Source organism: Geotrypetes seraphini, chromosome 15, assembly GCF_902459505.1.
Source record: "Geotrypetes seraphini chromosome 15, aGeoSer1.1, whole genome shotgun sequence".
NCBI classification, from domain to species: Eukaryota; Metazoa; Chordata; class Amphibia; order Gymnophiona; family Dermophiidae; genus Geotrypetes; species Geotrypetes seraphini.
Window position 1 is genome coordinate 12,047,509 of NC_047098.1, and position 16,042 is coordinate 12,063,550.

Here is a 16,042-nt window from a genome sequence, read left to right on the forward strand (position 1 = left end):
CGCGCTGAAAGCGGGGGGCGGGGGCTGCGGACGTCACGGACGAGGAGGCGGAGTTGAGGGCTCGCTTTGTGGCGGGAAGTGGCGCAGCTGTAATTTCGTTCTAGGCTTGGGGCGGGGGCTAATGAGTTCGCGTGCAAGTGAGAGGTGGCTAAATTCATGCCAGAAAGTTATGTAATATGTCGGGACTTTAAAGTGGCTGCAAAAAAAAAAAAACCCCAAACACGGTTTAACGACACAATAAAAGAAATCGTTAGGCCTATCCAACTTCATTCGTGGTGCGTTATCAAAATCCTAGCTGTCTCCAGCTTTTCTGTCATTGTTTTGCAAATAATTTTTTTGTGCTTCTTGGTTACTTTTTTTGGCGCCAACATTTAACCTGGAGGCTATTGATCTAACACCCATTTTTATCTAGCAGCGTTGCTCCTGAATTTCTAATTCCTTAGACCAACCATTTTGGCTTCCCTGGGCCGCATTGGCTGAAAAAAAGGTTTCTGGGGCCGCGCAAATGCTGCAGCAAGACAGAGGAGGGAGCCAGCAAGACAGTACCCGGGGGCAGCTGAGGAAAACACCGCCTCGCCCTTGACCAGGGCCGCACAAAATACTTCACGGGACCCCTGCCTTAGACTAAGCTTCTTGCTCTAGACTCTCTGGAGTAGAGAATGACATGGGGACCGTTCCGTGGTCACCGCAGCAAATCTGCAGGAGTGGAGACTTTGCAACTGGGAGGTGAAAAGTGTCCTGTGGTAAAAAAAAATTGCACCCATGTCAGACTTGGCATCTCCTCTTGCACCTATTTTACCTTCAAGAGCCAGCCATGCCACAATGAAGACAGAAGGAACCCAAAGCCTGAGACCAACCTGATTTCAAGAATAAAATTACCAGACAACAAAAGGTAGAAAAAAATATATATATTTTATATTTTGTGATTAGATTATTTCAGATTTGAATATGTGTCCTGCTAGAGCAGGTATTAGACATAACTGGGGACCGCAAAGCCCAGGCTGTGCTTCTTTAGCTTCCAGCTGGCTTAGGGCTCTCTCTCTGACCAGGGGGCAGTTGCCCTAGTTGCACTCCCCTAATACTATTCCTGCCACGTGTGACTGAAGTATTCCGTTAGCTTGATTTTTCTATGTAGCATTCTGTAGTAATTTGGTTTGTTCAGTTTTCACAATAGTGGAAGGGAAATATTTGTGAAAGGGAGGGGAGACAGGGGTTTTGTTGATCCTTGCTCTGTATTATTTGTGTTTATAAAATGACAATTGTACAGAATATTGTCTCTTTTTATACTTTAATAAAATAAGTTCAGTATAAAATCATAACTATTCGAGGCTTGTGCGGATGGGATCTGACAGTTTGGGTGGCGGGGATGGGGCAGGGACAGGGACTGAGCTCGCGAGTGCAGGGATGGGGATGAGCTCATGGGGACAGGGTGGGAACGGTGATACATTTTTTCCCCTGTGTCATTCTCTACTCTGGAGCATTTTTTTTTCCTCGTGCCCCATTTATGTCGTCGGGGGATTTACGTTTCTATTAAGTCAGGTCACCACAGCTGGAAATCTGGAGACGAGGCCTGGGTAAAAGCAGGATTTTCAGGAACCTACCTTTAATCAGGTCCTTGCAGGGGTCAGCTTTTACTTTTTCTTTTTTGCTAGGCAAATATCTTGATGTGTACTAAGTAGGAGCTCTGGATCCAGTGTTACCTTGCCCAGGAACTTTATTTTTTTCCTTAACATTCAATTTGGATCCAGAAGTTGCTCAGAGGCAGCCCAAGGCAGGGAAAGGAAAGAGAGGGTGAAGGAGTCAAGGGGGTTGTGCTGGGCCTTTTTTTGTTTGTTAGCTTGTTTAAATTAATAGATCTTCAGCACTGGTATAAGGGGGAGGAGATTTAAAATAGAGAATGACATGGGGACAAATAAGTCCCCGTCACCACAGGAACTCAATTTCCCCATCCCGTTCCTGTGAATTTTGTCGCTGTCCCTGTTCCTGCCCCATTTGCCTTCTACACAAATCCGCAAGTAGAGGTGAATAATCCACTGGTTCAAGATGCATATGCCTTTCTACTAGAAAAATGATTGAGGTAAGAACCTAATCTTCCCTTGTCAGCTGCCCACATGGGAAGACACTTGGATAGGTAAATAGCAGGCCCAACTTGACCATCAGGCAGTTTAGGGTGGGAGCTTCTGGGGCACAAGAAATAACTTATGTAGAAAAGCAGTTCATTTTGGGATTGGGTAATGGGATAAGCCACTGAGGCTCAAAATGCTAAAGTTTTTAATATTGCCTCTTCACAGATGTGGAAGCATCTTCCTTCACTCCTAGAACTGTGTTATGCTCCCTCTGCCACAGGCCATGCTTCAGCTTTAAAACACCATAAGTGGTGCTTCCTGTTTCTTGGCACAACTATGGAAACAGGAGAGAAGGCTCTTGCTGCTATGTAGATGATGGGGCAGGTGGAGAAGAGGCTTAGGCTTGGGACTGAGGCCTATGCAGGAGGGCTGGTGCTAATCTTGATACCAAGGGCTTTATGCTGGAAGTGAAGTGGAGAGCTTGGGGTTTGTTTGGGGCTGTAGCCTTAAGGGAGAGAACAGATATTGCAGTGAAGAAGCAAGGACACATGCTGTGGAAAACGGAAGAGACATATACAGTAGGTTTGGGGAAAGGCAGAGGTAATGGATGCTTGAAAAAGATAAGAGGGCAGGTATTGACATAAGGATGTGGAAGGGAGGAGCCCGAGGAACCTACTGTCTAAATTAAGAAGTAGACCTTAAAGGTATGAAGAATAATCTATTGCTATAACAGTGGAGGAATGTTTGAGCTCCATAAATGTTTCATTGGTATGGTTATTTTGATGTTTCGATTGTTCAATTAAAATGTTTAACATGTTTTGTTATACTTTCAGAGCAGATTTATAGTTCAGGGAGTCTCCCTGTACTCCTCCTTCTTATCTGTTCCTGTATAGGGCTATCATCACCTGCTTTGGTGCAAACTGAAGGGGGCAGCAGAGCCCTCTGGAGGAGGAGTTGAAAACCTGGGATGGATTCCTTCTGCATGGCTCGTGAGCATGGGGGAGAATGCCCTACTATCCAGAATGACACACCTACCTACTAGAAAAGATGATTAATGAAGTGGCTTGAGAAGAGGGGTTATGTGAGTCTAGCAACCCTGGCAGAATTTCAGTCATGCAGTACAAACCTCACAACAAAAAGGGATAGATCAGTGAATCGCAAACTGTGTGTCATGGCACTCCAGATGTGCCACAAGAGATATCCTGTAAGTGAGTCACCTAGCGCCGGTGCCCCTCCCCCAGTGTAGTCATTTCAGGGTTAGCAGATAGAGGAATTTCCAAAACCCAGCAGTTTGTTCAGGTTTTGAAGTCCCCAAGCTCGGGTCCTGCATATGCATAGAATTGATGACATCATGCACGCACATGACATCATCGCGTTGACATTCATGCATGCGCAAAGGCCCTCCAGATGCGGGCTGGAGTTTAGTGTGCCGGAGCAGAAAAAAGTTTGCAAGACACTGGGATAGAGGATGAGTGGTCTCTGGGTATATGAGGTACAGAATCATATAATTTAGCATGTTACTGTTAGCTACTCAGAGTTTAGAAAACTCTTTAGTAAAGCGAACAAGTTATCGGATTAAAAATGTTTATTTTTGAGGATAAGGAAGTGGGGAGGGGTTGTATGTGTGGAAATGGTGAGAACTGGAGAAAGCACAGTATATGAATGAGGAGACCAAGCAACTGGTGAGGTCAGGAAGAAGGGAAGTGGAGAGAAATTGTCTTGTTTAAGGAGAAAAAAGGTGAAGTTCTCTGTCGTTGTACACTCTAATAGTTTGTGGGTTTCCTTTTGAGAAAGAATGGCCACAACAGGATTGTAAACTGGGGACTTCCCTCCCCTTCAGATTCACCGAGCTCTGGAACAACCTTACCTCCCCTCTTCGGAACCTGAGTGCTCTCCAACCTTTCCGTAAACATCTGAAAACCTGGCTTTTCTCAAAAATCTAACACTCCCTCCTCATCTGACATCCTAGCCTTCTAACATTCTTCTTTCCTCCGATCCTCATCTAGCCCTTTCCTTGGAGTTCCTTTCTCACTACAATTCCTGTAAACCGTGCCGAGCTCCACGACTATGAAGATGGTGCGGTATACAAACCTAAGGTTTAGTTTAGTTTAGTTCATCGTACATCAGTAACTTACAGCCCCTACTATCTGGAATTCCATACCAAACCATATAAGAGAAATTACATCCCTCAATAAATTTAAAAGTAGCTTAAAGACCTTTCTTTTTAAAGATGCATATGAGATTTGATAGTCCTTTTAAGGACGGTGATGGAAACTTGTTCTTTTCCAAATTTGCCTTGTATTTTAAATTACTTGCCTGCTTTTCCCTTTCTTCTTGTTTTTACCTTCTTCCCAGCCTTTCCTATTTAAATTTTGTATTTCTGCCTGGTCACCTTTTGTACCAGTATGTCAATGTATCAAGTCTGTTAGTTATTTTAATGAAATTTGTTTTTAAAATATATATTTTTATAATTGTTTGTTTTTTATATTTACTATGTAAAACTACTTTGAATTTTGATAAGGCAGTATATCAAATTTTAAATAAACCTGAGAGAAAATAAAAACCACTCACAATTATGGATGAACTTAAAATATGAATATTTTTATTTACAAAAATATACAAAGTTTCACAGAAACAGGTTTCCTTACACTTTATACATATGGTCTTGTTTAGTCATTTCTAGTTGCCGACTATTTTAATTCATTTTGTTCAGCACCACTGTCATTGTTACCGATCTCAGCACACACTGAATTTTAGACCGGAGTACGCTACACCACATACTTGTTTCCCTGCAGTAAAGAGCTTGACCTTGATAATTCTGTGTCACAGTTGGGGGGGGGGGGAGATCTGATGAATTAACACAGAGTACTCTAGAATTAAACTCCAGTGCTGGAAAAAAAAATAAAATAAAAGGAGGATAATTCACCAAACAGAAAATCAAACAGCTACGCTCGACCCAGATCGTAGATAGAAGGAAAGGCTAAAGCGGAATACTTTCTCATATCCTAAAATAGGCTGTATTGGCTTCATGAGGATCTTGTTTTAAAAATGTGAAACCAGGTCAGGAGAAGCTTATGCTTCTACTGTAATGCAAGCAAGGTGCATTTCCTAAACGTGGCTTTTAGGGTGCCATTTTACCAGCTCTTGCCGAATCACAAACATCTCTCAAGGGTCTTCTCAAAGGACAGATTTGGCAGGAGTGTTGTCACCTAAAGGCAAATTTCAGTCTAAACTGTTTACAGAGATGATTCCTGAAATCTACAGACAGTTTATGAGGAAGCAACAAAAATGTACCTAAAACTTCACATAGGGTGCAGGGCAGAGAGTGATTATAAATTATACATTGAAAATACAGTTGCTGGTAGTGAAAATAAGCAATACAGTATGTATTCTATCAAATAGTTATAAACTCCAGTAAAAAACAAGTGTGGTGTCTTACTGTTTCCTTTGAGGAAAAGGGCCTCGGAAGCTACGGGCGATGACGCTGTCCCGGAGCTGTCAAATGTAGTAGCTCCTCCTGAACACAAACAAACCAAAACCTGAAACTTTTCCAAATGTGTATTGCAATTGCTATTGAAAGACTAGAAAAGTGCTTTATCTGTGTAGCGTCTCGTTCAGGGTCAGCTTTCCAATTGCTTTTACAACACACTCAACTTATTTCAAACTGGGCTCTGTGCAGCCAACATGCTGTGCTTATATCTCTATCTGTGCTCATTGCAGCCGACGGTGGCTGTTGTTTCGCAGTCTAACGACCGTTTCTTCAGGGCACGGTTAGGCAGTATTGGCTTCATGCCGATACTTTTCTTTCAAGAGCTAATGCAATTGCAATACACATTTGGAAAAGTTTCAGGATTTTTTTTTTTTTTTTTGGTCTGGCCAATGATAGAAGTGTGCAGGATTGCTATTATATTTGACAGCTCCGGGTCCGTGTCATCTCCCGCAGCTTGACGCCCTTTTCCTCCTTAACCTTTTCCTATCATATGTCCCATACTAATTAAGAGCCAGGAACACAAAATATTTGAATTTACAGACTTATGATTTATTTACATGTTTACAACAGGGCTGTGGAGTCGGTAGATAAATGTTCCGACTCCTCAGTTTTTTATACTTCAGACTCCGACTCCAGGTACCCGAAATTTCCTCCGACCGACTCCTCGACTCCGACTCCACAGCACTGGTTAATTTTCAGATCGTTAAAATGGAATATCAAGTTGAGAGAAATGAGCATTTTCGACACCACCTTCTTTTTGCTTTTAATCAAGGTTCTAAGGCCGCAGAAGCTGCTCGCAACATTTGTGCTGTGTACATAGTGGGTGCTATAGCTGAAAGAATCGCTCGTGATTGGTATGCCAAGTTCAAAAATGGAGTCGGTAGATAAATGTTCCGACTCCTCAGTTTTTTGTACTTCTGACTCCGACTCCAGGTACCCGAAATTTCCTCCGCCTCCTCGACTCCGACTCCCACAGCCCTGGTTTACAATAGCTGTAAATGATAGTGAATAATACAAAACTTTGCTAAAATAATTACGATTGGAACCAGCGTAACATAAAATGCATTACGATAGGAAAAGGTTAAAGAAAACATTAAGGCACCACACTCTGTTTTTACTGGAGTTCATAACTATTTGTATGCATTTCCTCCTCCTAAGAATTTAAAGTTTGTGACTGCAAAAGGATATTCTTGTACGGTTACGTTCTTTACTCTTTTTTGTATCTCTGCTGACTTTCTATAGGCACTAATAGGACCCAAAATAATCTTGTAATGGTGCAAATTGTAAGGGCACAAATCTAGTTTAATGGTTCACCAACAGCTCTACCGTATATTTCAGAATGGTCCAGCTGTGGTGGAATTTGAACTTTAGCCAGTGCAGGAACATTGACAGTCGCTCTATTCAATATAATTTAATTCAACATCTTTGCATTCTTTTTCCTTCTCCTTTCATGGCTATTTTTTTGGGAGCAAAAGGAGACTCTAGAAAGATGCTACTATGTATGATTTGATTTATGCTCTGCTGCCAGGTACTGGGGGGGGTGCCAAGCATATCTAGACATCTTTCCATTTGGAACGTTACAGAATCCAAGCTGCAGTTTATAAAGCTTGGATCTATTCCACACTAATAACCCCCTCCCCTTTTTACGAAGCCGCGTTAGGTTTGTTTGTTTTTTTTAAATCGCTGGCCATGGTAGTACTAGCTTCGACACTCATAGGAATTCTCTGAGAGTCAGAGCTAATATCGCTGCTGCTGGCGATAGCTTCATGCAGCTTCATAAAAGGGAGCCTAAACTTGGTACCTTTGCTAATCTCCTTTTTGTGATCCAGAAAGTGCATTTGAATTTGACCATCAATAGATTTGCAAGGAGCACTTTTTTTTTTTTTTCTTTTCCTTCTCTTTTTCTTTTCTTCATCACTCCTGGCCCACCACATTAGGTGCCTATTAACCCTTTCAGGACCAAGGGACATATTTGTCCCATAACTTTAAAATCCTATAAATTTTGATTGGGATAGTCTACAGTTCTAAATTTGATATGTACGGATTCCATATGATACTGCCTTTATGTAAACAAACTGGTTCCGACATTCATTCATTAGCGTCGTTGCCAGATTGACGAGAAGATTCACTTGCCACACTGTCCATAAGCCAGAAGTGTGATTTTTTTAAATAAAAATAATGATATTTCACAAAAAAAATCAATTTTTTGGCATCTGCAAGCCCTTTTTACCATAAAAATGTCGTCAAAACCACAAAAATTGGCCTACGATCCTTATGGTCCTGAAAGGGTTAACCTCAAAACTTGCCTGCCTGATCCATACACCAGGATGGTTTTTTAAGAGCATAGCTTAGACTTTGGAAATAAACTTTTTTTGTTGATCAGTCTTCTGCAGTAACAAATGAAAACCTTTTCGGAGGCCCAGTCCTTGATGCCCCCCCCCTTCAGAGTCCATGTTTGGGTTCTTTAGTGAAGCACTTAACAAGATTATAAAGCTGTTCATCCTAAGCTGCCATTAATATATTTTCGGTAGAGCTTCTGCATTTGAAAAATGAATACGTCTGACAGCGAATCACTTCTTCTGCCTCATACTTAATCCTGCCTCCCTTTTCAGGCTGTATTATGGGCTGTACATATACACAGAGGGTTCGACATATGAGCGTTTTTCTGATTTGAATACTCAACAAAAACCCTTGCAGCACAAAAACACACACAGAAAATAAAAAGATCTTCAAACTACAAACTTGCTCTTGGGAAGCAATCATCCTTGGGTAGACATGGTAACCCTTCTCTAAGGGCTCTTCTTCTACAAAGTGAGAGCTGTTTACAAATCCCTCATTTTTAATCTCCCAGAAAATTGTACTGCGATATTTAATGGCACTTTTAACTATGGAAGGGAACAGAAGCAGCAAGTTAACATTGGACCTGTTATGGAAAGAGATGATGATGGTAGTAATTTCTGTCCTGTTATGAGAATGGACAAAAGCCTACAACATTTCAATAGGTCATTAACAAGGGCTGTCCACTGGATACGGAGAAATTTCTCTTCTAACTTATCGGTATGAATTTGAACACTGGGGGAAGCTCCATAACTTCAATCCATAAGATAATCACCAAATAAAATGGTCATTAGTGCAATGGAGTTTTAAACGAACCATTAGCTTCTCACTCAGCAGATATACACCCTATACATAGAATGAAGCTGGAATTCAGTCTCTCTTTTCCTACATATGAGTTTGCAGCCAACTAAGATGCCAACACACACACACAAAACAAAAACAAAACCCTTGTTTTGTTCCAGATTTGACATCCTGTAGGTCCCTCTTGAATTCATTATCTAATTTCTCTGTATTTGTACATTTCTGTCTTTCAGAATTCCCAATCTCATTCCTAAACCTATTTTAGTAGCATCGCTTTCGAAACTGGTCTTACTATATCTTTAAATCCAACGCCAGGCTTTCCAGTCTTATATAAAAAGGCAATGTCATGTATCTATTAGATTTAGGTCTCCATACTGTATTTGGATTAATCTGAGCGAAAACATAGGGGGTCAAATTTGTTTCAACTGGAAAGCCAAATCAAATTAAAAAAAAATACATTTTAGAAAGGTGAAATGCATTTTATTTACTGTAGAGAAACATTTATGCGGATTTCTTCAGCCATTTGTAATAGAATATAGGGCTCTATCAGTGCCGGGGTAAGAAACCTGTCCTGCAGAACATACAGAAGGCAGAGTTGTGTGGTACATGTCCGGAATTCCAAGGACAGTGGGCTTTTAGTTCATCCCTGCTAGAAATAATGTCTTGAGGACACGGGCTTTGGGCCATCGGAAACTTTATCAGCCCTAGCTAGGAAATATAATTTGGTAATCCTTTACAGCTATTAAAGTAAAAAATAAAACAAAATAAAAACGGTGCTCCACAATTGACCTCTTGGTGAATCACTGTCGCAATTTGGAATCCCTGTGCTTTGTATCTGTTCCGTTTTCACTTTGTTTCTCAGCATCTCAAGGGGTTTTTTTTTTGTCTCTTTGTCCCCAGAGTCATTCTTATGCCACAACTCAGTCCAGGAACAGTTTCCGAGATCCTAGGCGGGAGCGGTTCGACCGGCGGATGTCGAATTTGGTGTCTCGGCATTTCTGGCAGATGTACTCTTCGGGGACATTAGACTTTCGGATTTTGGCACAGGAAAGGTGGATCCAGGTGTTGCACTGGTTGCATTCTATCATAGGTCGCCCTGCGAAGGGCTTCATGCAGAAGCAGGTAACCAGGTCCCATGATTCGTCATCTAAAAAGGAGGGAAAGGAGAAAAGAATAAACAATGTGGACACATTTATATAGAGGCTTATGCAATGTTTTCTGTGCTAGGGCTTCAGAGAGATACCCTCTCCACAGCAGACGCATACACATTTTTGCTCTGGTTCTCCTTTAAGCCAAGGTTTTCACTCATTTTTATATCTACTTCCTCATATGAGTGCATACTGACTTGTGCCCCTGAGGAAGGCTTGTGTCAGCCAAAACACGGACCGTGTCGGTTCCATTACCACCTCTTGGGATATATTTGTCAAAATTTATCTAAATAAAACATCACGTCAAGAACATTGGACTCCCCGGTTTCTGCCTCTTTTTGGGATTCCTTTTATCACTGTGGAATATTTGGGCTTTTGCTGTTTGCCTAGGACTTCAAAAAGACTGTTTTCTACTCAAAATTTGGAAGCATACTATTGTTTTAAGATGACGGACCTCATTTTAAGACAAACTAATCTAGTCCAAAACAAGTGAAGCCAGTGGATGATGCCACAGTCTGAAATACTAATTACTAGAGGAAAAACTGAAGATTGTTTTTTATCTACATTTTTGTAACAAAGGAGCTATAGATATCCTAATGGGGATAGGGAAAATGGTTGGATGGGTGACACTTGGAGCCGATTTCTCATGTACAAACATAGTTGTTAACTTCATCAATGTCATAAGAACATGGGATACACTATACTGGGTCAGAACAAAAAGGTCCATCACATCAGCATCCTGTCTCGGACAGTGGCCAATCCAGCTCACACATACTGAGCAGGATCCGAAAAGGGGAAGTCCAGAGAAAGTCCATTTCCCAAACCTACAAGTTTTATGGACTTTTCCTCCAGGAACTTGTTTAAACCCAGTTACGCTAACTGCTTTGAGTACACCATCCTGCAATAAAAGGGATGTCCAGAGAAAGTCCCTTTCCCAAACCTAAATGTTTTATGGACTTTTCCTCCAGGAACTTGTTTAAACCCAGTTACGCTAACTGCTTTGACTACACCATCCTGCAATAAAAGGGATGTCCAGAGAAAGTCCCTTTCCCAAGCCTAAATGTTTTATGGACTTTTCCTCCAGGAACTTGTTTAAACCCAGTTACGCTAACTGCTTTGACTACACCATCCCGCAATAAAAGGGATGTCCAGAGAAAGTCCCTTTCCCAAGCCTAAATGTTTTATGGACTTTTCCTCCAGGAACTTGTTTAAACCCAGTTACGCTAACTGCTTTGACTACACCATCCTGCAATAAATTCCTCAACTTAATGGTATGTTGAGTTTAAAAAAAAAAAAAAAGGCCTTTTTTTACAAAGCTGTGGAAGAGGTTTCGACTGTGGCCCAGGGCTAAATGCTCCAATGCTTAGCAGGAATTCTATGAGAGCCAGAGCATTTAGCACTCCAGGCTGTGGTAGAAACTTTTTTTTAAAGTGCATTCCTGGCCCATTCCACACAACCTTACATATTAGGCAGTTAACATAGAAATACAGTACTTCCCCTGAAATTTGCGGGGGTTCCGTTCCAGGAATCCCTGCGAATTTCGAAAAACCGCCTGTCAAAAGGTAGGGGAGGCAGGAGAGGGCAGCTGGAGCACCGGCGGGTGAAGAAAATCACTTGCAGTCTGCTCCGACCCACCTCTTCCTGTAGTAAAATCAGGCTACACCAAACAAGAGCTGTGAGATAACAACTCCGGCTGTGGGTGTTTATTTGGCAGTAGACTAGTAGAATTATGACGCATAGGTGCTGTCAATTCATGAAATAATTCTCAGTGTCATCACGGTTAGGACACTCAATCACATTTCAGATTCACCCTGTACTCTGTTAGGGTTCATAGACAACTCAGCGAAAGACAAAGGCGCGCGCCGACAACTAAGCGCAAGACGGAGGCGCGCGCCGAAGAAAATTACAGTTTTTAGGGGCTACGACGGGGGGTTTGTTGGGGAGCCCCCCCAGTTTACTTAATAGAGATCGCGCCGGCGTTGTGGGGGGTTTGGGGGGTTGTAACCCTCCACATTTTACTGTAAACTTAACTTTTTCCCTAAAAACAGGGAAAAAGTGAAGTTTTCAGTAAAATGTGGGTGGTTACAACCCCCCCCACCACCCACAACGCGGCGCGATCTCTATTAAGTAAAGTGGGGGGGTTCCCCCACCACGACCCCCCCGTCGGAGCCGTAAAAACAGTAATTTTGTGCGGCGCACGCCTCCACACTGCGCTCAATTGTCTGCGCGTGCTTTTGACCTGACACCCTCTGTTAGCTTCACACCAGTCTGAATTCTGCTACACAGCTTATCACCGATTTCAGAGCTGGACATAAGGAGAAAATGCAAAAGTATCAGTAGATACTTTCTACCTTCCCCACACCTGAAATGTGTTCTGGTTTTTTTTTTTTTGTAAATGAAATTCTACCCATTGGGCCCGAAAATAAATCAGGCTTCCAGGGTTTTGAAGGGCAAGTTAGTACTGACTACATGGATCGACACTGCTCCCGATAGGATATGCTCCGAGAAAGGGATTATGAAATAAGTGAATAGGGAAAAGGCAAACCAAATATGGGTTGAAAGGGAATGGTTCATTAGTATACCTCTATAATTAATGTGCGATGTGACTGAATGGGGGGGGGGAATCCCTAGAAGTTTTGTTTTGATATGTTATTCTGTTTGAAATGTTTTGTGTTTACTTTATAATCCACCTTGAACTATTTTTATGGTATGTGGCATGTACATTTTAATTAATTAATTTAGAGCACAGTATCTAAAGAGGAATCAGGCTCATTCAGCACAAAAAAAAAAAAAACAAACCAAGCAACCACACATCCACAAGAATAGTAAAAATATTCTAACGCCATATGTCTTCAAGTTTGCAAGTATGTATGCAAACAGTCTTACTGTGTGGATGACAAAGTCTACAAGAAGACTAAGGTAGCCTATTATAATAAAATAATAATAACAACTATTTTTATATACTGCAATACCACAAAGAGTTCAAAACGGTTTACAAAGGCAGAGACTGTAAACAGACAGCAATATTACAAAAGCGTCAAAAATTTACTCCAGAGCAGACTGACCATTGGGGCAACGCCAAAGGCAAAAGGGGCCCAATTCTTCCCTAGCTTTCATTTAATAATTTTTTGACAGGCGATTAGGGGGTAGGGGCCCAGATCACTATTAGTCCGTCCCTGAATCACTCACTACTACCCAGAACAATCCAACCACAGACTCCATGATTTAAAGAAGTACAATGAAATGGGAAGCCAATTAAAGCTTCTTAATCAAACCTTGGCAGCTAACACGACGATACCCAACTTGACTTAGCCGCACCGCCAGGCTCTATTCCAGTGTGTCGCCGACTTTTTAGGGTGTGGCACACTGAGCCACCCGGAAATGCATGGGTGTCGACGCGATGACGTCACATACATGTGTGATGTCATCACGCTAACGCCGTGCATGCGCGGATGTCCCCCAGCTGCAGCCCTGGGGTGGGCGGGGGGAGGTGATACAGAAGGAGAGGTGAGGAAAAGGAGGAGAGGCGCGGGCTGACTGTTTACAGGACGCGTCTCTCATGTAAACAGTCAGCTAGCACGTCGCGGCACACCTGGAATCTGCCGGGGCCACACAGTTTGCGATACACTGCTCTAGTCTATAATAGACACCTAGCAGGTGATGGACAACTGCACCAAACAGCGCCTAGGAGTTAAGGCCTGATTCTATAAATTGCGCCAACATGCTAACCTGTGTTTGTAGCAGCACTTACTGGTTAGCCCTGAACAGACAGTTTTACCACATGGGTACCCTCCCCTGACCATCATGAGTTTTCTTTCTCATCCTTGTACCAAACCCATATGCAAGAGCTCTTGTAAATTCAAACAAAACCTAAAATGCATCTTATAACATGTTAAAAATCATATAAAGCAACAACAATAAGAATTACTTTGTTAAATATGTAAGAAAAACAGGTTATTATTAGTATGTAGGAGTGTGTGGTGCAGTTTTTGGATTTTTTTTTTTTATTATATGTATGTTATACATGTTTTTATGACTCTTTAATAAATTCCTGCTCCTTGTACGTTCTACTGCAGTTTTGGTTTTCTTTTCTGCTTTGCATCTTGTCTGCAGGTTTTTGTTGGGTTCCTTTTGTCTTGCAGTGGTTAGAGCTACAGCCTCGGCACCCTGGGGTTATGGGCTCAAATCCTACACTGCTCCTTGTGACCCTGGGCAAGTCACTTAATGCCCTTTTACCCCAGGTACATTAGATAGAGTGTGAGTGATGAGGGAAAATGTGAGTACCTGAATGTAAACCACTTAACCTATAAGTAGTATATAAATACGAAAAAGAAAGAAGAAACAAGGACGCCTCTTATTTTTTCAAAGTTAAAGCGCTAGCATTTCAAGTTTCCCAAATCAAGGTGTGCACAGGGACATAATTTGGTCCTCAAAAGCACATAAGCATGGCCTCTGCCGAGTCAGACCATAGGTCCATCACGCCCTGCAGTCCGCTCCCGCGGCGGCCTCCCAGGTCAATGATCTGTAGCGATCTATTACTCAAGAGCATTTTGCCTTGTATAGTAACCCTCTAATTGTACCCCCTGGATTCCCTTACCCTTCAGGAATTCGTCCAATCCCTTTTTGAAACCCAAAACCGTACTCTGCTCAACCACCCCCTCTGGAAGCGCATTCCAGGTGTCCACCACCCTCTGGGTGAAGAAGAACTTCCCAGCATTTGTTCTGAACCTATCTCCCTTCAATTTTTTGGAGTGCCCTCTAGTTTTTGTTGCCCCCGCCAGTCTGAAGAATCTGTCCCTCTCTACCTCCACTATACCCTTCATGATCTTATAAGTTTCTATCATATCCCCTCTAAGTCTCCGCTTTTCCAGGGAAAAGAGCCCCAACTTCTCCAGCCTCTCAGCATACGAGAGGTTTTCCATGCCCTTTATCATTTTTGTCGCTCTTCTCTGGACCCTCTCGAGTATCGCCATATCTTTCTTTAGGAACGGCGACCAGTAATGGACGCAGTACTCCAGATGCGGTCGCACCATTGCCCTGTACAGCGGGAGGATAACTTCCTTGGTTCTGGTTCCTTGGTTTTTGATAATGCCCAACATTCTGTTCGCCTTTTTTGAGGCCGCTGCGCATTGTGCTGCCGGTTTCATTGTTTTATCCCCCCCCCCCATCGTGTAGTTGAACATCAGGTTCCCTTTCCCTATGTGCATAACTTTACATTTCTCCACATTAAAGCTCATCTGCCATTTATCTGCCCACTCACACTCAGTTTGTCCAGGTCCCTTTGGAGTTCTTTACATTCCTCTACAGATCTAACCTTACCGGAGAGTTTGGTGTCATCCGCAAATTTTATAACTTACAGTATTAATGACTGTGGATTCCTGTGTGTTTCCCATTGTTTCCCCTCCCTGGGCACACGTCTAGTGCTATAACCGAGTTTGGGAGGAGGGAGCTCCGTCAGTTGCCGACCCACAATTCTCCCACCACCACTTCCTTCCTACACACTCTATTTGAAAAACACAACCATTCTCAGTTTTTGCTCTCTATCAAAACCAAAAGCTTCCCAAACACAGAGACTCTTACGTGCACCTCCATGTCCTGTGTCTCTCCCAACTTCCCACTAGTCCTCCCCTATATAAATCTCCCTCTATAGACAACTCAAGACGGGATTATAGACTGCAGGGGGGAGAAAGAAGCAAATGTTACAGCATGCACAACATGGAGCATCTGACAACCAAAGCCAGGATTTGGACATTATTTGTATTAAAAAAAAAAAAAAAAATTTTAACTACATACACAGTCATTAAAATGATATCTAATTATGTAATTCATTTGAAAATTTAAAAAAAGACATGTCCACCTTTTACCCTTTATTTTCCCCGTCTCATTGTTTTTGGCTGGCTTTTATTGACTTTTCTTTTTATAAGTTAGTTATTTTATTCCTTCCTTCTATGACTCACTTCCTTTCTCCCTCCCTGTTGCTGACAATGTTTCCCTTCCGTACTCCTCATCTCTTTTATCCCCATGTCTTGGTCTTACTTCCGTGGAGATGATGCGGTATATAAACTTAAGGCTTAGTTTAGTTTATATTTCTAGTATCCTATCCTACCTCCTCAGCCTCTCCTGGCTTTCTCCCCCTCTCTTATAAAACCCTCCCAATCTTTCATATTCAAATAACTATTGGCATACACTTTTTCCTGTCC

General features: G+C 42.1%; 1 protein-coding gene and 1 long non-coding RNA gene across 3 annotated transcripts in view; one reads left to right on the forward strand and one right to left on the reverse strand.

The window, feature by feature from the left end:
• Window positions 1–102: 102 nt before the first annotated feature.
• Window positions 103–11,169, forward strand: LOC117348822. Its single transcript, XR_004537052.1, has 2 exons — window positions 103–892; window positions 9,595–11,169. It is a non-coding gene; the product is annotated as an uncharacterized LOC117348822 (long non-coding RNA).
• Window positions 7,901–16,042, reverse strand: part of PHF13 (PHD finger protein 13) — a 22,201-nt gene continuing 14,059 nt past the window's right edge. For both annotated transcript variants that reach the window (XM_033921344.1, XM_033921343.1), the window contains exon 4: window positions 7,901–9,841. In XM_033921344.1, the coding sequence (XP_033777235.1) occupies window positions 9,615–9,841 (227 nt within the window). In that variant the 3' untranslated portion in view covers window positions 7,901–9,614. The remainder of the gene's footprint in view (window positions 9,842–16,042) is intronic.